We start from the raw sequence: 27813 nt of genomic DNA, 5'->3' as shown, positions 1-27813 counted from the left end.
CCTCATTAAACGTTACACAACAGTTTGCTTTGTATCCTTGTCTGTTTGTGCAGTCGACCGTGCAGCATCCTGTGCCCATTTTTAAAGTGAAATCAACAAAATAAAAGCGATATTAGGCTACAAGATGTCTGTTTTTTGACATAAGTTGTTTTGGAGTCTGTCATGGCAGAGTTCTGAAAAACTTGACATCACGTGCAAAGGGTCTGTACCAGTCGATGTTTTTTATGTGCAATGGCTTTTTTTGGGTAACATGCAGGTCTAATTAACAGCTTATCACACAGGAGGTTGACAGACAGGGGATCAAATGCAAAAACTAGTCCAAGTACAGAAGGACCTGACCTGTACAGGGAAGTCATAGATTATACTGGCTAATTTTGGCCTGTCACCATTTATTCCACCTTAACAAAACAAATCTGATGAACAAAAGAACTAAGTTAACTTCCAAAATTATAATGATAATAACATGAACTAAGTTAACTTCCAAAATTATAATGATACTAACATGTGCCAAGTAAAAATTTTGTTTTGTTTTACCACTGGGAAAATGGGATATTTAAAGAAAATATGAGATATTAACATAGAAAAAACTGGATGTTTATCCAAAACTGTCAAAAATACAAAACCAAAGGTTGCCAACAAGCCAACAGCAAAATTAAAGAAATTTCTGGCTAAAACTGATCGATCTTCTGTTAAATAATCTACTGTATTCTCCATGTGGACAATGTTTGGCTGCCAGAAACAAGCCTTTTCTTCCAAAAAAAATACCCACATCAATATGTCCTATAAGCTTACAGGAGAATCTGTTATGATTTAATGAAAATAGATTTAAAAAAATTAATACAATAAAAAAACAAAGCATACTACCATTAGGTATATTGTTGGCCCTGTCATGCTCTTAGGTTACTTTTCTTCAGATGGAACCAGGGTTTTCTTTATTATTGTTAATCCATCTATTTATTTATTTTTATTTTTTTACACAATGCTGATAAAATTATGAACATTTCCAAATTAAAGTCAATGTTGACCCAAAACCTTGAAGTCTGCTAGAACATTAAAGGCATTACTTTTGTAATGGCCTGGTCAGAGTCCAAAACTGAACCTGATGGGAAAAAAAAAATTGTAGGGTCATCTGAGGTTCTCAACATCTTACAGATTCTAAAAAATACAGTATTTACAAATCAAGTAAAGATGTTAATAGGTCAGTTGCATTGTTGTACTTAAACAAGTTGAGGATAAATTGTAATATTTAAAAAAGAATCTAATTTAGGAAAAATTAAACACATTAATGGCATGATACTGCAACTTCAACCTCTCAAAGATCAACAATTGCTAATTTTGTGGAAAAAAAAACACATAACAATGGAACTGAAATATATTTTAAATATCCTAAAAAGCAAGCAACCAAACCCAAAAGTGAAATAGATTATGAAGTCTCTATAAACAAAATTGGCCTTTAACAGATATTAATCATGAGTATGAAAATGTGGCCCTCTCAGCAGTTTATGCAGTTCTTTCTCATGCAGGGTGACACTGCTGACGGGCTGATTTGTGAAAATACCCGGAGATGGTGGGATGCGGTGTCAGATACTGGTGTTTAACAGCTTCAGAAATGTCCAATCCCTGTTTGTCTTGGGTTGACCTCCTGGTACGGCTGGACCGGAGCAAAACACGCTCCGAGATATGAACCATTTATGGCTCCAGACATAGCCTTGTACCACATGCCACATCTGGCATGATCATATTTTGGAACCATAACAAAGATAAGAGGAGGTAAATCAAACACAGCTTCTCTCTGAATACTTACACTTCCAAATGAAAAGCATGTTTCCTTTCATCACGTGAGAGCTTGCTGGCGTTAACAAACAAGCAATCGTTCTCCCATGGAATTAAGAGCTGGCCTGTGTCCAAACTGGACGACCTTGCAAAGTCCCTGACGTCTCTGCTTACAAAGCACTATTCTGCCTTGTTAAAACTCACAGTGTGAACTAAAACATACAGCAAGATGCAGTCATTTCCTCCTCCAACTTATCGCGGCCTCTTAAGGAGAAATTACATTTTTTCCTCTGATCCTATGCAAGATATCATGGTAATTTCTTTCTCAGAGACCTGACATCTAGAGAAATATGTTTCCAGTACAGTGGCTGCAAATTAAGCTTGCCATTAATTATGAAGCAGCAAAAACACAGCATGGAATTCTCATGGAGACTTTTGGTTTGATAGGTCCCTCTTAATATCTACTTTAATTAAATGTAATCAGGAGACTCAAAGTACATTAACATTACAGACATCAGTGAACAAATTCCTCGATTATGTAAAAAGTCAGCTATTAAAATGATGTTTGAGGCAATTTGTCTCATGAACCAAGCAGTGTCCCAGTCAACTGTAACATGATTTACTTCAAACCACCCACTCGTACTGCTGTCATATCACAAATACCCACCCAGTGTTGAAGCTAACAGCCAGCCTTTAAAAAAAAAAAAAAACTCACTTTAAATGTAAAATGAAATGCCAATTATATTAATTTTACTGAATATAAAAAAAAGTTATCTTCCAAAAAACTAGCTTCCAAGCATATATGCCCCTCAAGACATCACACAGCATACCTTTCTGTATATAATTTTTTACTGTAAAATATTTAAAAGGCCGTATTACGTAAACTAGGCTTTGAGCTTTATGTCATGTTACAGTGTTATTCCCTCATCAAAAACATACCTGGTGTGATGCCTTGATTCTTTCATACGTGTTTGAGAAATCCTCCGATCTCCCATGGTCCAGGGCATTAAAATGTGCAAAACACCTAGGAGGACCTAGCACTGCCTCCGATGGCAAAGCTCCTCCTCAGAGCTGCCATTTCCAAACTTCCGAGCCACACAGATATCAGCCCTTCCCCACGACTTTCCCTCCCGCTCAGCTCCTTCAGATCAGCCAGCAGCAATTAGCAAACACTTGGCAAAACTGCACATCTGCCTGGCAAATTATACGAGTTACTTATCAGTGAAATACTTGTAAAAACATTGTTTAAAGGTTAAAAGAGGAGCTATGTGATGACTTTCTGAAGGCGGAGTTTCAGAAAGAGCAGGAGTTTTTAAAAAGACAGAGGCCCAAGGCTGTAGCGTATGTACTATACCGTATTTTGCATAAGGCTTTTATTTTGAAGGTTCATGGGAAGTTGTGTCAGTTCATCTGCCCCTTTGATTAGTCTATCATTAAACAAGCTGAAAAGATGGAACAAAAATGAAAACATAAATTATGCAACAAACCTAAGCTTAACAGACAAATTTGGACATTCTCAAGATCACAAAACTATATCTCACCAAAAAGCAACTTAAAATAGGAGTAGTTGTTTTTGTTTCCACATATAGTGAAAACAAAAACAGACTAAAAAGTGACAATTAAAAAGTCCAAAATATAGCAATAGGTAAAACTTAGTACCATTTTCTGTCCAAAACATTCCCAATTTTCTTTCACTGCCTTTGACTTTCATCTGCCTCAGCATCAGACAGATGCTGGTGACATCAGCATCTGCCTGATGCTGATGTCATCAGCATAACGCATAGACAAAACGCATTTGTCTATGTGTTTCATAGACAAATCAAAAAGCCTGAAAGCTGTAATTAGCATCAACACCAAATACAGGTATATCTAAAAAAAGAAATTATATCATGAAAAAGTTTGATGTTTTCATCCGTCCTTTCAGAAAGTGGACCTCATATTACCATACATAGATTAATTTCACATATCAGGAAATATTTTAAACCGTAATTTCTTGTAATTTTGATGAGTATGGCTTACAGATAATGCAAATCTACAGTTCAGTGTCTCAGAAAATTTGAATATTGTAAAAATGTTAAATATTGGCAAGTTATGGCGCCACACTCTAATCAGCTAATTAACTAAAACCACTGCAAAAGTGTCCTGGACCTCTGGTCTCTCCGCCTGGGAGAGTATAAGCAACACAATCATGGGAAAGACTGCGGACATGACAGAAGTCATAAACACCCTTCACAAGAAGGGTAAGCCACAAACAATCATTGCTAGAGAAACTGGTTGTTCACAGAATTCTTTATCCAAGCATATTCTCGGAAAGTAGAGTGGAAGGATAAAGTGTGGAAGGAAAAAGGTGCAGTGGGAGCATGGTTAGCTGAATCGTTGACAGGATTGTGAAGCAAAATCCATTCAAAACTTTGGAGGCACTTGACAAGGACTGCACTGAGAGTAGACTTGGAACTTATAGATCTACAAAGGATGAATTCCTCTGCCCAGCATCTTACCAGGGCAGAGGAGAATCAAAACTGGACTGAATTAATACCAATGTTTTAGAGTGCCACCAAACGGAGACTTGACATAAATACGACATGAGAATCTGCAGAGTGAGCTAAATGTTAGAGTGAAGGCCTTCCAACCTCAAAGAAAAAGCTGGCCAGTAATTATAAGAAGGTTATGATGGCTGTCATGTCAGTTGTTTTTTTTTTTTTTTTCATGGTCAAGAAGGTCATTTTCGATATGTTAATTTAAGATCATTTTCTATCAGAAACAAGTTTCTTGGTTGAATAAAAATGATTTTAAATCTGAATGTGCCACAGGTATGAAAGATTTCAGAAGCGCTGACACCAATTACACGGGGAAAAAAAGTTCTGAAGAAAAATACTGTTGCCCTACATTGTGTTTACTAATACCAGATGGCAGATTTGATTCTTATGCATTTTGTGAGGTCACTAACCCAAATACACACAAAGCACAATTGGCAGTTCTTCTTCATGGGCTCTTTAGCCAATGTTGTGTTTACCTAAATAACTGGTGAAATCCAAACTTCATCACTTAGTGGTGTTGTTTATTCAGTTTGCATTTGTCAGTGAAAAAAGAAAAATCCGACTGAATGGAGTCTTTAAAATCTCACTGTTAATAATCAATTAATAGGTTAGTGTAAAAATAAACAAATAAACAAACACATGCATAGGAAGATAGGCGCGGCCTTATGAAACCCACTGCATGTTTACCTTAACTTGCCCTGGACAGGCTGCACCTGCTCCTTGCATGACTTTTGTATTTTGACGTGCAGTGACTTCCAGAGTAAAATAAAACGCAATGACACACTGGAAGTCCGCACCAAAGGTAAACACCACACAGATAGCAGCTGGAAAGCAAATCAGGAGTCATCTCTCCCTGCGAGAAAAGAGTTACCTCCTCATCCCATCACGTGAGGAGGTTCAAATCCAGGACACGAAGTACAACAAATCCTTCAGCAAGACAGAAAAACGCACAACTTATATTAAACTTACCACAGACGATAAAATCTCGCAAATGCAAAAATCCGAGCTGCCAAGTTTACAGTTTGTTTTGGAAAAAGGGGAGCTCTCGTTGACCGGGAAGGATTTTTGTAGCGGCTGTCTGGATGCCTGTAACCCACTTCTCTCACACCATCTGCTCCCCCAAAAAGCCGAAGGAGTTCCTCCCATCCAGGCTGCTTCAGCTGGACTCCATACTCCCTCCTCTGACTTTTACTGCTTCTCACAGGGCGAGGGATTCCCTGCGCTGTCTGAGTGAATTATCATCCGTGTCTTTGAAGCTTCAATTAAAGCGCGCTTTTACAGGAAAGGCACTCTAACTCGGAGGATAGCTGCCAGGTGTCACGGTCACCAACGTGCCTCACGTGCGCGTCCGCCCCCCCGCCCCAAAAAAAAACCCGTGTTCATCGCAATTCACGGTTAATGAGTGCAAGGACACCCCATCTAAATGCGGATCACTCATGGCAGGATATGGATTACATTTAGATGAAAAGCACTACAATGTGATGGAAATACATTACTTGAAAAAAAGAAATATACTGACTCAAATAATGAAGTATCCTGTACTGCAGGAGTGTCCAACTGTAGTGTTCAAGAGCAAGTATCCTGCAGCTTTGGACTCAAATGAATGTCTCGTTGTCTGATAAGGGGTATAAATTATTTTTGCATAAATAGGTCTAGTCAAAGTAACCAAACATCATGCTGATAGGGGAGGGAGGGCACTCTTTCAGCACTAGTTCTCAATCTTTTATTCAAAACCATTTCTTGACACATCCTTCATAACCGTCTTGGCCCTCGTACTTGTACTACGCCTCTCTGGCTTAGTACAACTTCAACATTTCAAATCGCTGTGTGGAGCACCTTGCCGAATGAAAACAAAAAAAAATATCGGTATCTATCCAACTCAGTTTTGTATGTGCACTTCTTCTTGTCCATTTCTTCACCCAGTAGTGCTGTTATTCACATACTTGTTTGTTGTCCCAATAGTTATTCCAACTCTGCTTCGTTGAAGCCACATTGATCCATCGTCTCTTATTTCCAGAACTCAGCTGCAGCAACTGAACTGACTCCCTCGCTCATACTGAAGTCTCTCATCAGTTCCAAAGCCGCCTATGATGTTTTTCCTTCATATGTGGTTCATTCAACTGGAAATGCATTTTGAAACTGGCACTGAGCTATCAGGTGCTACCTGCAAAAAAAGATGGCTATCTCCCACACTCACTTAAGATCCAATTAGACCAATTTTCAATCGTATGACCACTTCTGTGATCAGGCCCTCTCATCCCTGCATTGATTGTCAGCTGTGATGCGTAATGCATGTTTATTGCCAGAGCAGTTGCTGTGAGGTCGAGCTGGTATTATCAGAAGGTAGACAGCGATGTGTAAACGTGCTAAAAAGAAAAGAATGTGCAGCTACAACAAATAATTGGAAGAAAAACACACATAGGCTTAACCCGTCACCAATGACTACCATAAAACAGAAAGCCTTTTTCTGTTTTATGGCATGGGGGAGAGGAGGTGAGAATGATTTAATGAGGCATAAAAATGATAAATGAGAACTGCTTGAATCAGCTTAGAAGATAAAATCATTAGATTAAAACTACATTTGCGCAAATGTTTTGTTTTGTTTTTTCTCTGCGTTATTTTATTTAAGCAAAAATATCTTTTAATATAGCTTGCTTTGTTTTACCAAAACTGTGGATATTCTGATTTTTTAAATCATCTTTTATGTGCTATTTTTTAGAGGGAACTTTTGACCCCCTCTAAAATACAGCTGTTAAAAAAATAGTTGGTTTCTCGTGTCCACCGCTGTAATTTATGCACATGATACTATGCAAACAGTGCTACTTGAATAATGTGAAATTAGATGAGAGCTATAATTAACCTCGTTTTTCTGATAACGAGGGTCCTCATTCTGGACACTTGGTGAATAACGAAGTTACAGTTGTTTGTGTTGTGGTTCATTCAGGTGTGCTTTTTCTCTTGTATTATAGTTCTTACAGAGAAATCTGAATCATCGGCAGGTCAAAGGTTTATAGAACCCTGGACTGCAAATGGGTCAAAAAACTCAGATAGTTAAATCTCTAGCTCCAACCTTACACTTTGCTCACCTGTCCTGAATATGTTTAGGATTTTCTGTCGGTCTGTTTTGGATCCTCAAGACTCCCTCCCACAATTCCTCGACTTTTTCTCCAAAGTCAAATCATACAAATGGCTTCCATTGACTCACATGTTTTCTTTCATTTTATTACATACTGTTTCAGTTGAAAGATTACTTTAAAATTTATTTGAAGATAGCCATTTTTCTTTTTTGTCTAAATCCAACATTCTGTGTGTTTTGTTTTTGTAACTCGACTGTAATGGATTTACCAGTGGTCCTGGGGAGAGTGGTCTGCACAAGAAAAAAAGTACTACTTTTTCCGACATAAAAGAAAATTGCATTTAGATGTATTCTTTTCTTAATCCAGTAAATATGGTCACTCACGTCTGCATATCCTGTGGAACCTCATCTGACCCCGTTAAAAGCTTGAGCAAGACTAGACATGCAGTTGAAGTCACGTCTGAGGGAGCAGTATGCATGTTGCATGAGGAAGGAAAGGATAACCTGCCTAGTCTCGCTCCATCACTCTGCTCCATCTTCTCCAAAATACCTCATCTTTCCATCCATCACTCATTCTTGTTTTCTGCAAGTTCTCTTAGAGGCAGCCAAGCAGAGGGCCTTTTACCATAGTAACCGGTCGTGCTCCTGGACTCGGCCAAGGGTTGTAAAATTGAAGAGTCGTGTCTCTTCCTTTCCAAGAACAAGATTTAATGGAGGGCTTTCTGGCAAGGCTACAACATTTCAACTCAGCTACGGCAAGGCATAGACCCCATGGACCATCCTATGAAATATTAGCCCGGCTTTGCGTACAATTTTACAAGGGGAGTAAATGGACTTTAGCAGGACTTCCAAAGGGCGGGAGAGAGGTGAAAACACAAGTTCAGTGGGAGTGGAAAAAAAACAAAGCAGATACAGTGAAGAAAGCTTTTAAAGGGAGTGAGAGACAGCTACACCAGACTCAAAGGAAACAAAAGAAAGCAGCCAAGACCAAAGATGTTGTTTTATCAAGTTCATTTTGTCGCCTGGTTCACATCCTCAATCCAAAATACACCATTACATCACACCGAGCATGGGAAACATGCTCACAGCAACACATACAGTCTTCAAGTGTCTCTCTTATCTCTGCCCTGTCTGACCGTACGTGTATATACATCATTAACGAAGATTCTCTCAAATACAACACATCCTCTATATTTAGACAAAACTGTAGCAGATATGCATTTCAAGGAATGTAATTGTAGATCATAAACAATAACGAGAGAAGCATTAATTACACTCTGGACAAAAACTATGCTGAGCTCATTTTGCTGCATTCTTTTTTGTCAGGATTGTTAAAAGTACAGTAGCCTATTCTTGTGGTAACTGAAGCCAATGTGATTCATACATACTTCAAAAGCAGGATAAATTAGCTCAACATGTAACTTCAACAACCTCAAACCGAAACGATCAACTCAGGGAGACTTATTGTCTTTCCACACTGGATGTAATAGAACTTTGAAGGCAAATTGATGGCAATTGAGATGATAAAGACTGAAAAAAATAAAATAAAAGCACTTTTTTTATGGTGGCCACAAACATGTTTTATTCGCAAAAGTGGATCTGTCATACAGACAAAACTGAGACAAATAAACAACTTCAGGGTTTCAGTGGATGTCAACAAGTTTTATGTCCCGTCTACTCCAGCGCTGTCTCTTCCATTTATGGTTTTCTCTAAAATTAAAGCTTCTCAAATTTTACATGGTGTAACAATTAAATAAATAAAACATGAAAAACAAAAATCTAAGACTGCAGAGATATGAAAATAAGCCAGGCAAAGCCAAGAAAGGTTCAGCTCAAAGCTGGGAGACATAGTGCGGACTGAATTGTTGTGAAGGACAACAATTCAGTTCTTTTTTCATACAAAAAAAAAAAAAAAAAGAGTAGCTGTCCTTATCTACATCCACCTCTCTATTGGCGTGCACCAGGGCAAGTAAGGATAAGCAAAGCCAAATATTAACTATATGAGATTTTTCTAAAGCTGATGAAATATTAGCATACTGAACCCCCTCCGTGTCCCGACAGTAGTCCAGGTCCTTCTGGTTATAAAAGTGCAACAATGACCACAGTTGATCTGGGAGTGTAACGAGTTCTTAAAAATATCATCTCATTGTATACCACTTGGTGTAAAAAAAAAAAAGAAAAAAAATCCAGCAGTTTGCAAAGAAAAGGAATAATTCTTTCTCTCTGTTTCATCAGTGACCTTAAGAAACTTTCTAGCTTGATTGCTTGTCAGACTTTTCCCACAGAGACACACTGGGCCATGCTGCATGGCAGAGTTCAGGTCTGCGATGTATCAAATGAGATCTCAGGTGGCCACAGAGCTGACAATCTGGACAACCTCGCCATTGTCTCCGTGGATGGCACCCTGGATGGCTTCTTTCACCTCCATCTCAGCCTGCAAAGCCGGTGCCAGTTCAGCAGCCTGTGAAACAGAGGGGGGAAAAACAGAAAGAGGAAGTGTTGTTGATGAGGAAAACAGTGAGATGCTGCAGTTAAAATATTATTTATGTAGCATACTGCTCTGAATCAAAGCTGATTCAAAATAAAGGCTAAGATCACAGTTAATCGGAAAAAAAAGAAAAGAAAAAAAAGCTCTACAAAGCTGGAAACGCAGACCTTGAGACTCAGGAGCACCTTAGAAAACAACTGTCAGTCAACAAGGTTTGTCGTGCGTGCCGTGTTTCACGTTACGCAAAAACGTAACATGAAAATGAATTAGACAACATCGCAGGAAAACATGTATATGCAATTATGTGGAGAAACTTTCAGCGTTTTCTGGAAATGAGCTCATCTCAGATGAGCACAAAGAATGTTGGTGTGGTAAACACATGTTCTGTTGTCAAACGAGACCATGTGTCAGATTTTATTTGGCGAGAAAAAAAGTTTTTAAAGAGTTTTTACGTGCCAACGATGGAAAAAAGTTTTTGTCGGCGCAAAACACAAAAGACAACTCTAGCGAAAAATTAGGGATGGATTTTTATAATCAAGGTTTAAAAGAAAAACGACACCCTCAGTCAAATGTAAGATTTCCTCCTAAGATCCGAGGCATAATAAAAATCAGAAGATTGGCTCAACACAACTGCAGATGAACAACAACAGAAACACAGCATTTGCCAGAGGTATTCGATCATCTGCCTTCATACACATAACTTGGGTGACGTCCCGTTTCTAATCCACAGGGTTCAGTCCGATGTCAGGTCCACCCAATGCCAATATAACAGCTTCAGCTCATCTGGAAAGGCAGTTTACAATGTTTATAAGATGTTGTGGCCATTCTTCTCCAAGCAGGCTTGAGGTCAGACGCTGATGTTCAACGAGAAGCCCTGGCTTGAAGTCTGCTTCCACTATTTTACATTACCACAAACAGCCAAGTGTGAAATATTTAATAGGGAGGAAATGTTTTGACTGAACTTATTGTACAAATGGCATCCCGTCACTGTATCGTGGAGATCTGAGTAAGCTCCTGAGAGCAACCCATTCTGCACTTTCAGTTTTCCCATAAGACCTATGTTCAGCATCAGCATTAAAATGAAATCATAGATAGAAATCAAATCAGATGAAGTACAGAAAAGGAAGAAGTTATTTAAAAGGAAAGTTTATTTCAAGAGATAACAGGAAGGCTGAACAGAATATAGTGACTTTATTCTGGTTTGATCATTTAAAGCTTTTAGCATCTTGTAGAAAATGCTGGATATGTTCACTTTGCAGAAATCTCATATTTAAGGTGAACATCTACGTTCTCAGAATGCACCCAAAGTTTAACATTAACCATCCTGATTATGAACATAAGATGTTCTTTACAGTTTGAAAAGAGAACTATATTCATTTTGTTCTTCCTTAACATATTAACGTTGAAGTTGAAATATTTAAAATATTACTCTGAAATATTTATTTTTGAACGTTTTAGGTTCTTCTTATGGAGAAATCCTGAAAAACCTAAATTAATATTGTCTGGTGGGGGAAAAAAAAAAAAAAGAGCATTGGAACTCTGCTTAGTGCGTCTATTTCAGACGGAACAAGGTAGCGTCTGGTAATCTTGTATTTATTTATCAAATCAAGGTTCATGACTCAGTCCTAGATGATGACCATGTAGAATGACTCACTCCTTCCTTGAACTAATGCCAAACGTTTCCTCAAAGACACCTGCAGCATAAAATCCTTCCTCTAGCCCAGCATGTTGTCACTACTCAACAGCTATGACTCGAACCCAGCTGCACCAAAGCAAAACACAAAGTACTATGACTAAGGACCCCAAAAGTTAATATTTGAAGAACAGATGTTGTCCTTACAGATGAAATTATGATTATTGTGTGTGTACTACGTATGTTTACAACACCCTCAACATGTGTAAACTGTTTTATGTGATATGTTTATTACCGCAAGAAATTTAATACAAAGTGCCTTCATATATTTGCATCTCCAGTGACTGGTTAAAAATTTACTGATATGGATGTGCTTGGTTGGTGTCAATCTCCAGAAGACAAATAGTTTGTAATTAGAAAGAGGGGCTTATTTTTCAGGATTTCAAAACCTTCTTAAAGTTCTCATTTTTCCCCACAGTCAAGCTAATAATAAACCATGAGTCAGATACTAGCCAGACAAAATCCCTAGATTGCAGAAAGGGCCTTTGGACTGCAGAAAATATCTCTCCGGTAAGCTCCTTTCTCATCTATGTAATGGAAACAATTAAATAAAAAGAAAGGAAAATGCAGAGACAAACACATCAGAGTGAGTAATTTTTCAGTGTGTTGTATAAGTGTAACCACATGTCTGGAAACTGATGTGAGCCTGTCTCCTGATTTAACAGTACTCTAAAGGGTGAACTAAGGAACAATGCTAACCTTTCTCTGAACTTTAACCCACAATGAGGATACTGTAAAACACCAAAACCCAGCTGTGAGAACAACATGCCCTGGACCAGGTAGGCAGATCCATCCATCGCTAAAAACATTAAAACATTCGGCTGACCCGCTTACTATTTGTTTATGAAGTCCGTCCAAAGATTCAATCAACTTGCCCGAATGGTTGGATTTTGATAACAACTGATATAGCTCTGGGTCTGATTCCAGCGAGGTTACATTTTGTTTGGTCAGTGAACGCTTTATAATCAAGTGTTGAACATTATCACACACATGGCCTCACTGAGCCCCATTTGTATTGAAACACACTGATGAATGATCAGTCCATTTCAATTCAGATCTGCACCCACGTAAGAAAAATAAATTTCTTCTTATGCAAACAAGCTGCTTGATTTGAGAATGTGCCAAACTTCGTGAAGCAGAGATGGTGGAACACAGTACATAGTCTGTTATCACTCCGCAAAGCCCTGCAAAAACATTCGCACCTTTCATCTTAGTACGACCACAAACTTCCCGTGAATTTAATTAGGATTTTGTGTGATAGACCAACATAATGTGGTATACAATTGTGAAGCGGAAGAAAAAAGATTTTCTTTTTTCACAAATAGAAATCTGAAAAGCATGGCGTTCTTTTCCTTTCAGCCCCTTTGAGTCATTCCTTTGCAATTACAGCTGTATGTCATTTGGAGTTTGTCTGTGCTAGCTTTACCAGTCACAGTCTGGAGTCTTTGCCCCTTCTTCTTTACAAAGAAGCTCAAGCTCAGTCAGATTTCACGGATAGCATCTGTGAAAGATTTTTTCTTTCTTTTTTTTTTTTTAGATTTGCCATAAATTCTTAAGTAGATTTAGGTTTGGACTTTGACTGGGCTGTTCCAACGCATGAACTTGCTTTGATCTAAACTGTTGTAGTTCCGGCTGTGCTGTTGAGGTTGTTGTCCTGGTCAAAGGTGAATCTCTGCCCAAATATGAATTATTATATAGCCAGATTTTCTTTTGGGAATGTCCTGCATTTAGCTCCAACAATCTTTCAACTCTGACCAGCTTCCCAGTCATTACAGCATGTAGCTTCCAACACCATGTTTTATCACAGGAATGGTGTGTTCAGGGGGACTTCATTTACAAAATAAAGATTTTAACTTGTCGCCAAAAAAGATGCATTTTGGTCCCAGAAGAATTTTTTAATTTGGCTTTCTTTCGACAATGACCATCTTCTTAACACACCTACATAGAAGCCAGATTTGAACAGCTAATAATTGTCCGATTCAAAAAGTCTCCAAACTGAGCTGTTGCCTTCTCCACTTCCTCCAGCTCTTGGTCGATTCTCTGATTGGTTTGCCCCAGTCTGTCATTTTTACCCCAATAGTCATTTTTACTATTGGTTCTCGATTGCTGAGTGATGCCGCAAAAATCGAAGAGTCGACCACAACTGATGTGTGTTCATGGCCCCCACACATTCCCTTATGAATGCCCACAGTAGACCGGAACAGACCGTAATGGAGGCGCTCACAACTGTGGTAGAACCGAACCACACATTAACTGGTTAGAGTGCGACTTGCTAGTGGAGAAGTGCCTTAATGGTCTCTAGCAAAGCTCGGAGGCATTCATAGAACAACTAAATTTATACTGTGGTTTAAAGTGCATTACACACTGGTGGACTTTATTTCTTAATTGGGTGACTTCTTAAGGCGATCCCTTCCTCCCACACTTGTGGCAGTCACTTAAAGGCGTTTAAATGATTGGTAAATAAAAACAAAAATTAAAAAAAAAAGTGCTATTCCTTCTAATTAACAGTAGTGCACCACCTTGTGTTGGTTTATCACAGTAAAAATCTAATAAAAGTAAATTGAAGTTTGTGGTTGCAATGTCACAAAATGGGAAAGGGCTGAAGGAGCCTAAACATTTTTTGATGAGAAGACACTTAAAGGATATCAGTACGGTAATCTACTCCCAAAACACCCAATCAATTCAGCCGTCTCCCACTCACAAAATCATGGAACCCATTACCTAGCCAACTACAGACAACAGAAGGACAACAAAAGGGGCTCATATGGACTGGGCGAGGTCCTACATGGGAAATTCCTAATTTGCAAGCATGGCTGGACAACACATTTGGAGCCTGTATTTCTTAAAAGAAGGTAAATATTATCCGAGTATGCAAGGAGATTCTTATCAATACCAAAAAGGCCTTTTCAAACAGCCATAAATCACCTACAGTGTTTCTTTTGCTTATGTAATAGCAAAGCAACAAACAGTTCATTCATTGAAGAACTTGAAGGGAACCATCTGAGCTTACATTTAAAGGGAAAGACACCGCAGCAAGAAGAAAAATGAAACGCAATCTTTGGTATATTTAGGGAAAAGAAAAGAAGAAAGAACAATGGGACTGTGCTGTTGCTTTAAATCTCTTGCAGAGTTTAAATGACCACTTCAAAGGCTAGCCCCCATGCGCCTGAACACCATCCTGATCCAAAATGTGGTTGTTGCTTAATCAGTTCAATCATAGGGGGATTTGGGGCATTTTACTAATTACTACCCTTTTCCTTGTATCACACCATGAGACTCAGTACTTCTTTAAATTTAATTACTGGTTGTCCAACAGTCTGGAAAAACTACATCAGATGGTGAAATTGCCAACTCTAAACTCTCATGCATCAACAACTTTAAAGGTATGATTCCTGTAGCTACTTATATTATGACAATCTAACAGTTGGGAAGAGCTTTAGAGCTTTCTGCTCAACTAAAGCTGTGAAGGTTACTCAGAATGTGTGTGCCTAGCGTAGTGACACTTTAAATGACGACTTTTCTGAGTCTTCTTTTGTCCGTCGTTTTGTTAACAATTGCTTTGTGTCCGCATTTTATTGCAACAACCAACACTGTGTAAGGTTTTTGTGATCCACTGTTCTATTGTGATCTTGGTCTGGTTTAGAAAAGCAACCCTGACAAGCAAATTGTGCATCCATTTGAATTGGGATTTGGTGAAGTCCTTCTTCTTTTACGTCTCTTAATCTAGAGACATTAAAGAAAAGGATTTACGTGAACATGATTTTGTTTTATGAGGAATGAACAAAGGTCTTACTAGTTTTAAAAAGTTCCAATATGCTTAAAGGATGAAAGCTGGACTGGTACTATTTTAGTACCAGAAAAGACCAGCGACTTTTCGACACCCATTAGGGATGCAATGAGATATCACGCCACAAGAGCTCATGATATTTAAACACTGCAATATTTCTGCATGTCATTATAACTCTGTTTCACAACTGCTATCAACTTGCTGGCAGTATGCAACTTTGTCTGGTGAAGTAAGTTTAGGCTATGAATGAGCCTCAGATATTACATTATGTACTTTAAGGTCTACAAACTGCAATGTTTTCCTACAATAAACAAGCTGTGAACAGCTGTGAATGTAAGAGTCTGAAAGAGTTTGATTTGTTGTTTTACCTGCACAGCCGCTGCGTGATCTGAAACAGGAGCTAGCTGCACGTACTGCACTTGGATGTCAGGTGGGAGGGCGGACCCCTCTACTGCCGTGGCGCCTCCATCGGCTGAAGCAACGGCTATCAACTGAGCTCCACGAAGTACCTAGGGAATTCATCAAGGGGCAGAGAGATAGAAGGATCAATTACAATTCACCATACAGGCCCTTTTGTTTCAGCATCAGAAGTCAGTTTATGCTAATACATAGCAACTGCAAATGCAAGACGGGCACCACAGTGGCATAATTTCTATGATCAACTATGGGTGTGACATGATGAAACCTCCCAGTCAAAGATGGCAACAAAGACACATTAGAGAAAGAAGATTTTAGGATGAGGAGTACATGCTCTGCACAGAGATGCATAAAGGACACACAATCATTTCATTTGCTGGAATAACAATCCATTTGGGGTGTGTATATGTGTGTGGGAGGGGAGGGCAATTAAACCAAAAGAACCGTGTCAAAAGATGCTGCTGATCAGAATCAAGATTTGCTTCTTGTTCTTAAAAAACAGATTTGAATGGTATGTTCAATTATCAAAGGATCTACCCAAAGTATACTGGCACTGTTTTAGTTGGACTTTATTTGTGCACCTCACATTTGTCCTGTAACCTGCAGTATTTTACTGTATTTGTAGATTATCAGATGTGCAGTGGGAAACTTGGAGAAAATGCATTGGTTGTATTTTTCTACAAACATTTCTCTGTGAAGACATGTTCATTTAAATTTAACCACAAAGTAGAAAATGTTCTGAATGCCTTTAATTATGCTTGTTAAAGAGTAATCTGAATCAGCCTATGCATCATCTGTTTAAAATTTTATAAAGTTTGACAACTGGAAAATTGCCACAAATGGATCAAATCATTAAAAAAAAACAAAAAACATAACCATTATGTTTGCAATAGATTCAGCAACAGAAAACTCACTCCATTTTACCAAATGTGTGACATAGGTTTGATAGGTTGCTTTAAAGGATGGTCCTTTCATTGGAAATAATATAACTATTGATTTTTATGCAAGCAAGTAGATCAAATATGACTGTGGCGTAATGGTTTATAAAATAGTGTTTCCGTGAACCACCAAGTTTTTGAGACTTGGATTGTTTCTACATTGCAAAAATCTACTTTGGTCTGCACCCCATTCTGACTGCTGTTTAATCTGCAGTGGTCTCAACTTCTTTGTCTTTATCCACACTGAGGTCATTGAAAGAGCTATAAAATGGAAGTGAGATATTAACAACCCATAAACACCCTGCAAAATCCTAATTCAAAATATCCTAACCAAGTAACAGGGAATCTAGGTTGTTCTGAAGAAGAGTGGTGGCAGCAAACTGCTACCATTAAAATGCACTGGAATAAAAGTCACATTATGTAACGTAAACCTAAAACAGCAACACTGTCTATCCATACCTTAAATTAAAGGTAGTAGAATAAAACCATCAATGTATGACTTCTAAAATATGAAAATGCATAGAAACAAATAAGACTGGTGTAACTATATCAATTTTTCCCCATTTTCCTCATTCATAGACACCAGATAGTAAGTTTCACTTCATAACCAAGATTGCGGAGGAGAAATTTATTCAATTTAACTAAGGTTTGTATGCTTCAAAAAATGCATGTTATTTAAACTCAAATGTGAACATAATGGGTAACGTGCATTTAGAAAACAAGAAGTCAAATGACTCTGCAAGAAGGTCTTTATCTCCCCTTGTGTAGAAAACCAGATGCCAGCGTCAAAGTTGTGTAGTTTTGGTGCAATAATAACAGAACAATGGTGTGTGGCACCATTTCTTAAGGCATTTTAGAATCTCTCTGTGTCCTCTGCCAGTCTTGGCCAGGATTCATTTGCAGGATAGTTTTTACCTCAATGGAATTTTCTTGGTGAAATACAGATTAACTACAAATACAATAAAACAATTTCTTTCCAGCTCTTCTTTTAGGCAGAATCTAACAGTTAAAAAGAGCTGCATCGAGATCAGCATGGCACTGCTGTTAATTTAAAACACATAAGTTATACGTGACAACAGACACACATATTAACACGCAATCATGCTGTCAACGCAACACACAGACAGACGGATAGAGAGAAAGCTCCAGCCAGCTCGGTCCTGGTGCACGATCACTTTAATTAGCTCGAGGACTGAGAGAACACTGCTAGGCTCTCCTGTGGTCCGGAGCCCTGCAACAATAATAGGGATACTTTCTGTTTGAAGTGGAGCCTTCTTGCATGAGATAAACAAAATGATCTCATTTGTATTCTTTTAATTTTTTAATTTCACGGCCTTAAATTAAACACAAGTCATCTGCAAAAAAAATCCCAAGTCTCATAGGTTTCTTGTGCATTTCGCTATGTGGGGTCTCTGTTTGCGGGACCAACCTCGGACGTGCTCAGCAGACTATAAAAAGTTAAAGATGAATAAGCAAGCCCACAGAAAAACAGCAAACCTCAATTGCACATGGTGTTTGTTGCTCTAATCTCTGAGTCCCACACTGTTTCGCAGACTCTCTTGTCCAACTGCTGCTTTGAAGTTCTGAGGTGATGACTGGCCTCAAAGGTTCGGTTCGAGTCCACCAGGGTGACGCTTCACCAGCGTTGCCACAAATTTTGCTGCCTCATCACCAGCCCCAGTCAGCCTGATGGAAGCCATTAGCGTAAGCAGTCCATCTGACTCATTGGATCGCACCACAAGGACACTTAAAAGAACAGACTGGGTTGGATGCGACTGGGTTAGGCTCTGAACAAAGCCGGCAGCGATTACGTCTGGGTAAAATGAATCGCAGTTTGGTGACCTATAAATCTGAACCATTTGAACCACTACACTGGTGGGTTGGTGTAAACAGTAATCTAACATTTAAGAAATAATTTCACATGTTGAGAAATACTTGCATTTGCTTTCTTGCCAAGAGTTGGAGGAGAGTATCAATCCCTCTCATGTCTGCCAACAGCCGTTTTGCTTTGCATTAGCAGAAACAGCTGCGAGCAGACAGTCTCCGTTTGCCTCCATGCTTCGACTGTTTTCAACTCAGAAAATATGTATGACTTGTAAAAAAGAGATTAATAGTTTTAACAAATTTCCCGGCAATTAAATAAAATCTACTCCCAAAAAAAATGTGGCTGCAATTATTAAACAGCATTGTGCAAAACCAGCGCAAACAGAGCTCAGTGTGACAAGTCACTAGAAGGGTGAGAAACCAGCTGCTCAGACGTTTGCCATGGCAGACATCCACAGAGAAGCATCGTTAGCTCCGCTCTGTCACACTGTTACATTAGGCAACATAAGCAGCTCGTGCCAAGTTCTCATCTCTTTGTAATCCCTCTGTAGGAGTGTTTCTCTGCAGTCCAAATGGTATATCTAAGAGTACAATTACTGGAGTTTGGGGAGGAGGGATGGGTTGACAGAGGAGGGGATGCGGTTGAGATTCGAGACTGTAAACACTTGTCTCACTCAATTAGAGTCTCATCCTCCTTTTGAGAGCCGTTTGCATTCTCAGCTGTGAGGAGCAACACACAGAGGTTCAGTGAAGCATTTACAGAGTTGGAACGGCGTGTGAGATCTGCGGAGGGATTGCACGGGAACTTTTCGGCTCCACTTCCTGTCCCAGAAACTTTCTCTAAGAGAACAACCAGTCTCTACTGTTTGGGTGTGAAGCTGCCAAATTTGGCATTAAAGTCAGACCGAGATGAAAACAACACAAAGACAGACACAAACTATCTGTGATTAAATACTTTTTGGCTTTTTGAATTAAAAATTTCATTACTATGACTAAATGATTAAACTGAAGCTCATATAAAAAGAGATAATTAGGTGACTCGGTGAGAGCTAATGATAATTGCTTCTTGCTGCTAATAGGATATAATCATCATTTAGCTCGTTAGCACTCATGCGACAACAGAAATAATTACAATGTTGCATCAAAAAGAAAAGGTCTAATGAGGCCACAGTGATCTTGCTTGTAGATGAAGGTTTCATTAACAACAAAATGATTAATAGTGAAAGAAATGCACTGAACAACAGGCTAGCAAATGCTATGAGTAGCCTCTCTTTCAGCATAAAAGTTACTTGAGACTGCAGAAGCAGAGAAGCGATTGAACCTACTCAATCCTTCTTTCCTCGACTGGGTGTCAGGTTGAGGTCAGCGATCTGGATGATGTGGTCTTTTGTTGGTGGAGTTTGGGGTGTGGCTGATTTTACTCTCAGAGTTTGAGTTACTGGTCAAAAAAAAATGTTTAGCATCTTAAATTCTCCATGGTGCCTTGCACATGTAATTGACTTTAACTGATAGATAAACAAAGAGTAAGGCATTATTCCGAAGAAGCAGGAAAACGTTTAATGGTTTTCAAAATGTTTAACAGCTGAAAAATTGTGGTGACTTGTGATCAGATCATTTATTTTGACATCTTTGGTGATGAGCTCCAAATCTATGATCTTTGAAAACCTCCCTGTCATCACTCTAATCTTTAGCTATTATATTGGATTCTGTATCAGATTTAAACTGAAGCTCTGACTGGACCACTGTTACAGGAAGCATGCTGACAACATTAAAATATTACTTTAACCTAAAGTAATATTTAACCCATTACTAAATAATACTAAATACTAAGTAATACTAAATATTACTTTAATAATATTAAACTTTAAACTTTAATAATATTACTTTAATAATATTACTTTAATAATATTACTTTAATAATATTAAAGTAATATTTAGTATTACTTTAATATTAAATATTACAGTAATATCTTGGAAGAGCATCTTGGATGCTAAATCCTGTGCATTTGCTTAACATTTTATTAAGGCTAAGATTTACTTTCATTGTGACTTAATACAGTAGACCTCAGGCAGTGGACTCAGTTTGTGAAAATAAATAGATCTGTCAGCAGATTTTAAATGCTTTGCTGCTGCCCTTCCCAATTAGAGATCAGTTGGTTGGTAATCATTGTTCTGCGAGGCTTAAACGCAGATCAGATTAGCTGGAGAAAATGGAAAATAAACCGCAGCAACGGAAAAAAGACCTCTGAAAAATTAGCATTTAAAATTCTCTGGAGGCATTGTCAGGAGACATAAAGAGGGAGAAAAAGAAACTTTTACTTATGCTGTAATGCTTATAATAAGTCCCACAGAAAAGTAGTTAAATACAGCAATACGAATCCAAGGGTAAAAACAAATAAACAACAACAAAAAAAACTCAGTACAAAAATCAAATGTACAGATAACCAGCATGACTCAATGTGGCTGTTTTTAAGGCTTTACAATTACAATTGTCTTTTTTCACTCGATGTAACCATCATAACCACAAATAAGAGCTTTTAGAGGACTAAATCATTAGTAAGACTTAATACTCCTTTAAACTCAGCTGTTCAACAACTAAATCCCCTCCTTTTAATTGAGCACATGTGAATCTGTGGGAGCTTATCCCTTTGTTTAACGTGTTCTGAAACCTGACTCCATACAGATAGGAAAAAAAATAAAAAATACTCTCAGAGGTCAAACCACACAAATGTGGTTCCTATCGCTTCTAGAGAAATACCACCTCTTCTTTTAGATCTTGGAAATACTAAACCAAAACAGGAAAAAAAGAAAAGAAAAAAAAACATTTGGAGTTTGTGATGCTTGAAACTTCCTCCCCATTTAGCAGCAGTCAACAACATCTGCAAAGCCTGGGCAGATGTTAAAGCAGAAACACCAGCTCTGGCTGGGCAGGCTATGTCTAACTGGAAGGGGAGAGAGAGACTAAGGCTTGGCTAAAACCTGGCTGTGAAAACGCACATTTATACCACCAACCGTCCAACAGCTTGTTTTGTGTGGGCTTGGAAAATAAAAATAACGCCTTATACATCTCACTGCAGTCATTACATTTCTTGGTTAATTGTTTTTTTTTTAAATATATTTTGTCTCTTAGGCTGAGGGCTTTATGTGACTGTAGCTGGGCCTCAGCAGAATGACACAATGGAAAACAATAAGCCCTGTGATAGCAACCAAAACCTGCAGAAAATAAAATGCAAGCAGATCTCAATAAATGAGAATATCATCTAACATTTAATAATGCAATTAAATTTTAAAGTGAACTTTTATGTTCTATAGATGATTTCAGTGTTTACAGAGTGCTGTTTCCATGGACAATAATAAAAAGTTTAGTGGAGACAAAAATGAATTTTGGGTTTAAATTAATTTAAGGCAATGGTTATCCATAATAACAGAGATAGATGCTTGCCATGTAAAACAATGTGGGCATGGGACACCAAGTGCTTCACTGGTAGAGCAAGAGTACCTCAACACAGTTGTCCCTGGTTTGATTCCTGGCCTTGGGCCATTTACTGCATCTCCTTTTCTTTCTGACATTCTTCCTGTAAAGCTGCTAATTAATAAAGGCCAATAAAACATTTTAAAGACATAAAAAAAACCCTGTTGAATTTGACTTTTTGTATTAAATTACTGAAATAAATTAATTTAGAAATGATATTTAATTTACAAAGATGTAACTGTATAAAACCAGTAGAAGTTCTTGACAGCTTTTTTCCTTTACACTTATCTGGAGATAAGACACTGTGGGCACATGGGCCAACACATAAAATTCCCCATCACCATGTGATTCTGTAGAATGCTTGTTTTATATGAGCTTGTGACCTAAAAACTTCCCATCTTTACCCCGAACACGACTGTTTCTGCACCACAGCTCAACACCTGCAACCAATCAAACCCTCCCTTGTATCCTTTGGTTTGCAACTCCCACCAACAAACTGGGAGTCGCAATAAGGACCGACTCTGGGAGATTTTTTTATGACAAAACCAGTTTGAACCAATTCCTGATCCAGAGCAGGAATACCAAAGGAGTCTGATGGCAACAACAACAGGCCACAGTGAGGGATTGAGCTGACGAAAAAACAAAACAAAACAAAAACAAACCAAAAAAAACAAAGTGCCATGAAGACTTTCTCTGTTCTCTAGTTCAAATAAAACCCTTTTGTGCCTGATTGGCGAAGGCATTTTTACAATGCCAGTAAATTTTGTGATTTAGGATGTTGACTTTATCATGTTATCATGTTTCCAATTATCCTGTTTTATTCTGTGGAGCCAGAAGATGATATACACCGGTTGTAAAATTTAACCAACAACAAAAAAAAAAAAAAACACCCCTTGTAACAAGTCACTTTATCTCATGTTGATTCAGAAGCTGCAAACGAGCCTTGATGGAGCCAAGAAATTTCTTAAATCAAATATCCCTTTACTGACACCAGTAAACATGAAACAATTTTCTCATGTTTTCCATTCTTTATCACTTTAAACACCCATAAATACAAGTAAAGTGGTATGTGGACATTAGATGTTCACTGACCTTTAACCAACCTACACTTAAAGCTAACAGGTTGCTCAGGAAGTTGACCCCAAATGTACTCCCAACTGTTTCAGCTCTGATTTCAGATTTGCTGTGGACAGCATCTGTCATCATCATCATTAGGTAGCTCACTAAGGGCTTTTGATTTATCAGTACATCACATCTCTCAGGTAAATTCAGTTTGACTGCTGGCAAAACACTTTTAAACATTATCAAAAGAATGCTTGGGGTCAACTCCCAATCAACGTTTATCTTGCTCTCTGTGAAAGATTTCTTACACAGCCACAATAATAAACGCCAAAGGCTGTGAGTATTATATGCTGCTTACTTATTCCCTTTATTTGTTTTTGCAAAGAAATTTTTTTTTCAAAACAAAAGCGTAGTTCCAATGCTGGCTTTAGTTCATTCCCAAGTCCATTCCAATATTTGCAAAATTCCCTGATAAAGATGTTTGCATTTCAGTGGCTTGATGTGAACCAAGAGACATAAACTCTATGACCACATTAGGGTAGGTAAAAGAGGAAATGCAATAAACAGACCTGAAGCAACTTCATGTTGCTATTATGTCAATGTTGACAAAAATCTCTTTCTGTGGAATCTCTCTGATTCAATGCTAAATCAACGCAACAGAGAATTGGAGCAGCTCTGTTTGCAAAAGTGGAGCCAAATGAGTAATAGCAAGGTGTACCTAATAAAACTAATTGTGAAGGAACAAGTTAAATTATATGGGCACTAAATGCACTAAAACTAACAATCCAGCACCATTTGACTCAAACCTGTCGGCTCTGGTGTGGATGCTGACTCACAGTAAAATCCATCTAAAACATCTGCTCCATTTTTACTTGGAGCAAAACCATCCTTTGCTTTGCCCCGAAAGACAGACGAAAACACAAGTGGGGGTACCCTCCTCTGCACAACTCCGAAATGCTGACTCAACCATATGCATCAACATTCACGTTTGGAGCTTAAAGGGATTCCTCCAATCTTTTGCCCTCTATCTCCAGGGCCTAATGCCACCAGGACACAAAGCAGACCACAACTCTTTTGAAACAAAATCCGCCACTTGATCCCTAAATCCTCAAGTGTTTATGTACATCCCACTAATACGACAGATTGGTCATGAAACATCTTGTTTGCATCATCTCGTCTCAGTGTTATTCTCCCAGAGCTCTGTGAATCACAGGCATCATAACAACCACTTCCACCCCAGAAACAACACTCTGAAGGGGGGGAAAAAATGGGGTGGGGGGGACAAGTGAGCAACCCAGGCCACATGCCAGCAGTATGACTCCAGCACATATCACACCACACCATGTTTCTGCAAGGTTAAGCCTACACATTTCTCATCTGCTTTTTGTTTGGAAAGAACAAATCAGAACAAAATGTAATTTCCATGCCAGACCCTTCTCAGTGGAGCTGTCGTTTCTGGCTGTTGTCACACAAATGCAAACAAGAGCATCCCCATTTGTGTTACAAAATGGTTTGGGAAGAGCTGGGGTCAGACACAATAAAAAGTTATATTTCTTTACAGCCATTTTGTCACTTCTTTCTCACGCATTTGGACTTCCATAATAATTTGTTCCTTTACTATCCTCTCATCATCTCTTAGCACAACACTTTTTCTTTTCTTCCGGGTACTGCTGCTGTGCTTACAAGTTCTGGCAGCAAGGCTGGATGGACCAGTGCCGAGCTGGACTCTCTTCTGTGACCCAGTTCCCATACTGACCATGAAGAACATCAATTGGGATGGTGCAACAGATGCGGGGAAACATGTGCTGACCGAAGAAAATGGCAGTAGTTCAACTATGGTGAGGAAGAGAACTGGTGGGACAATGTCCAGACTTTAGAGGAATATGTCTAAAACCCATAACGGACGGCTGTCAAGTCAGTCACTTGTAAATGATGCGAGTTGATGACAAGATCAGTGAAATTAGAAAAGCCCTTTAGGACTCTCTTGAGATGTGCCGGATTTTCCCAGATAGCCATGGTAAAGGGTAATGATATCTGGTGGTGGAACTTCTCCAACACTGTTGGCTTACTCAATATGGGATTTGATGCCTTTCTGAAAGTTTTATTAGACACGTTTAGCCATTTCCTGCTCTCATAAATTAGTTTCAGAAAGTCTTTAATGTACATATTTTCTCATCCGTTCTTGAAATCCCAAACTATTGCGCGACAGTAGCATTGAAAACTAACAACAAGTCTGTTAGTGAGGTCATTTCTTCATACACCCAGTAGCTCTGACCTTATCCTGGACACTATTTTTGAAGTATAATTTAATTTTTGTTGTAAAATGTTAATTTCTAGATTTTTGGGGATTTTATTGCTCTTAATTTAGAAATTATTTGCTTTAATGATATGACGTCTCCACAAGATCCCTGACAAATTCAAGAGGTTTATAGACTGGCAAAGCGCACTTAGCAAATAGAATGGACGACTGTAGCATGCTAAACAAAGAGTGTAAAATTGAAGTAAGGTGCAGCATCCTCCATCTTTCAAAAAGCCCCCAAAAAACTGGAATACCCAGAGTTCCTTCCAAAGTTGGTCGACTTGCAAATCAAATAACTTTGGAACTTAGGTTTCAAAAGGGTATTAAGTCTGACAGCTCCAGAGCTCATTCAAATCACTGAAACCATCTCATCTGGCTTTGTGGCAACATGATTATGCACAAGTAATTCTTGGATTTAAAGCATGAAAGTTAATTTCGAGTTTGCCAGATGACAAAACAAAAAAAGCTGCTCTCTGGTTTGACATAGATTTAAAAAAAAAAAAAACTAAACTGCATGTCTGAAAGATCTTAACCTTGCTCACATCGTCTCCAACACACAGTATTGCTGTGCCATTTCAACAGAGAGTCAATGAAACCAATATGCTTTAAAGATAAAGCCAGCTTTAAGATAAAAACATCCTTAAGGTCATAGGCATCTTTAGACTCAGTTCACCTTTCATTTAAACAGTTGCCTAAGGTTGCCAAGATAATGCTGACGTAAATGCCAAGAAAATGCTAATTTTGTTGGACAGAGTAATTGAAGAGATTCCAACTGGAACTGCTGTCAAGTGAACCCAAACACATGGATTATGGAGCTGTGCTTTCGCCAGGCAGTCAGTCAGTGTTTGAATTCCAACATAAAAACCAGAATACAAGTCTACATACTGTATAAGAACAAAAGAAACTAAGTGAACTAACATTACGTTGCGGTCAATTTGTTTGAGTAAGTGAACCAGCAGAGGGCATAATCTCAATCTCCTTGTACTAATATTACACCCTGTAGCACGACCCGGTACTGCAGCGGGTATTTTCTATCAGTTGTTGTCAATTTTTAGCCATTTTTAGGACATAACATGCAAACCAGACGTCTCATCTTTTCTTCTCTCTCCCCTTATGGTTTTTTTCCCCCATCTTTTCACTTCAGTCACTCCTCCTAATCAGTCCTCTTTCATCTTCCAATCTTCCCATTTGGTCTGAATCAGTAGTGTAAGATCACAGTACAGACAGAAGAGCTCCAGATAAGAGGTTACGAACAGGGGAGAATAGTAAAAGATTCGTTATTTTATAGTTTCATGAGTCTGCCTTCTCTTTTCCCCAGACAGATTTTATTATTCGAACTAGGACATTTGGATCCCTGTTGACCACTTTTGTTTTGACCGTCAGCTGGCAGAGTTGCTCTGCTTTTAGCTTGTGACTGTCTGCTTTCATCTGTGCAAAACACCTTAAACTAAACTACAAAACTGTAATTTGTACCCAGGCAGTGGGCCAAGAATACACAGCAAACAGTCCAATGAGTTTCACATATTGTTCTGCTTATTTAATGATCTCAGTCAAACTGGTTCAGTGTCTCCAATGTCTCCACACAATGGACACATTTGTCCACCGTGTGTACCATGGACAAATTGTACACGCAAAGGTCAGTCTGGAGCCCTCCACCATTTTAGTTTAGCCTCTCTTATTAAGACCAAATAAACTGTTACTCGTTGCACAAAGCTGGACCTTGTATTCTCTCTTTAGGGCCCACATGTATTTAATTATCTTCATAGGGAAAATGTGCTTCAGATTGTCAATTTGAAAAATATTGTGGAAGGTTAATTCAGTGTTTTTCTTATTTTTTATTTTGTTTCCTCAACGTGTTGCAAGATTTGCCTAAACATTTTCATAAAAAAGAAAAGGCAAGACAATGAGGACTATATTTTCTTTTTTATGGGCTTTATGATTGTCTACTAGCAAAACAAAAGTAATGGTCCAAGACTTGCAGCCTTAGCCGTGCGGATAGGTCTTTAAAATAATGACTGTCAAAGACAGAATAACAAAACACCACAAAACTTTACATTTTCAAAAACAACAATTAGGTGCACTTGTTGTTGTTGAAATAGCATCATGGTGAGTAGCTGAATTAAATAGATGTGACAATAAAGGAGAACTATCTGCAAATTCTTCAACTTCAACTCAAATGAATAGCTAGATTATTTAAACTTGGATAGATTTGGATGTTCCAACAGGACAATGTCTCTAACACTCGTCAAAACTGGATTTTGTGAGCTATAAAGCTGGCCAATATTAAACTTTTGAAATGATCCTGACATGAACCAATTGAAAATGTGTGGCTTATGTGAAAAAGGCAAGTCAGTGCCGGGAAAAACTATTTAAATATTTGAGTAAACTGCGCCATTAGTAATAATAACAGCGGTCATAACACTTTGCCAGAGTTGAATCAGAAACTT

General features: G+C 38.4%; 2 protein-coding genes across 3 annotated transcripts in view; both read right to left on the bottom strand.

Annotated features, from left to right (window-relative positions):
- Window positions 1-5651, bottom strand: part of znf469 (zinc finger protein 469) — a 238014-nt gene extending 232363 nt beyond the window's left edge. Inside the window, exon 1 of the mRNA XM_017305413.2 lies at window positions 5280-5651. The gene's annotated coding sequence lies outside the window, so the exon portion shown is untranslated. The remainder of the gene's footprint in view (window positions 1-5279) is intronic.
- Window positions 5652-8380: 2729 nt separating this feature from the next.
- The window catches only part of banp (BTG3 associated nuclear protein), a 40181-nt gene continuing 20748 nt past the window's right edge, over window positions 8381-27813 (bottom strand). For both annotated transcript variants that reach the window (XM_017305529.2, XM_008411479.3), the window contains exons 12-13: window positions 15723-15863; window positions 8381-9847 (exon numbers count right to left, since the gene is read on the bottom strand). In XM_017305529.2, the coding sequence (XP_017161018.1) occupies window positions 9731-9847; window positions 15723-15863 (258 nt within the window). In that variant the 3' untranslated portion in view covers window positions 8381-9730. The remainder of the gene's footprint in view (window positions 9848-15722; window positions 15864-27813) is intronic.

This window comes from Poecilia reticulata, chromosome 6 (assembly GCF_904066995.2).
Source record: "Poecilia reticulata chromosome 6, P_reticulata-male-v2, whole genome shotgun sequence".
NCBI classification, from domain to species: Eukaryota; Metazoa; Chordata; class Actinopteri; order Cyprinodontiformes; family Poeciliidae; genus Poecilia; species Poecilia reticulata.
This window is presented reverse-complemented; position numbering and strand designations above follow the sequence as displayed.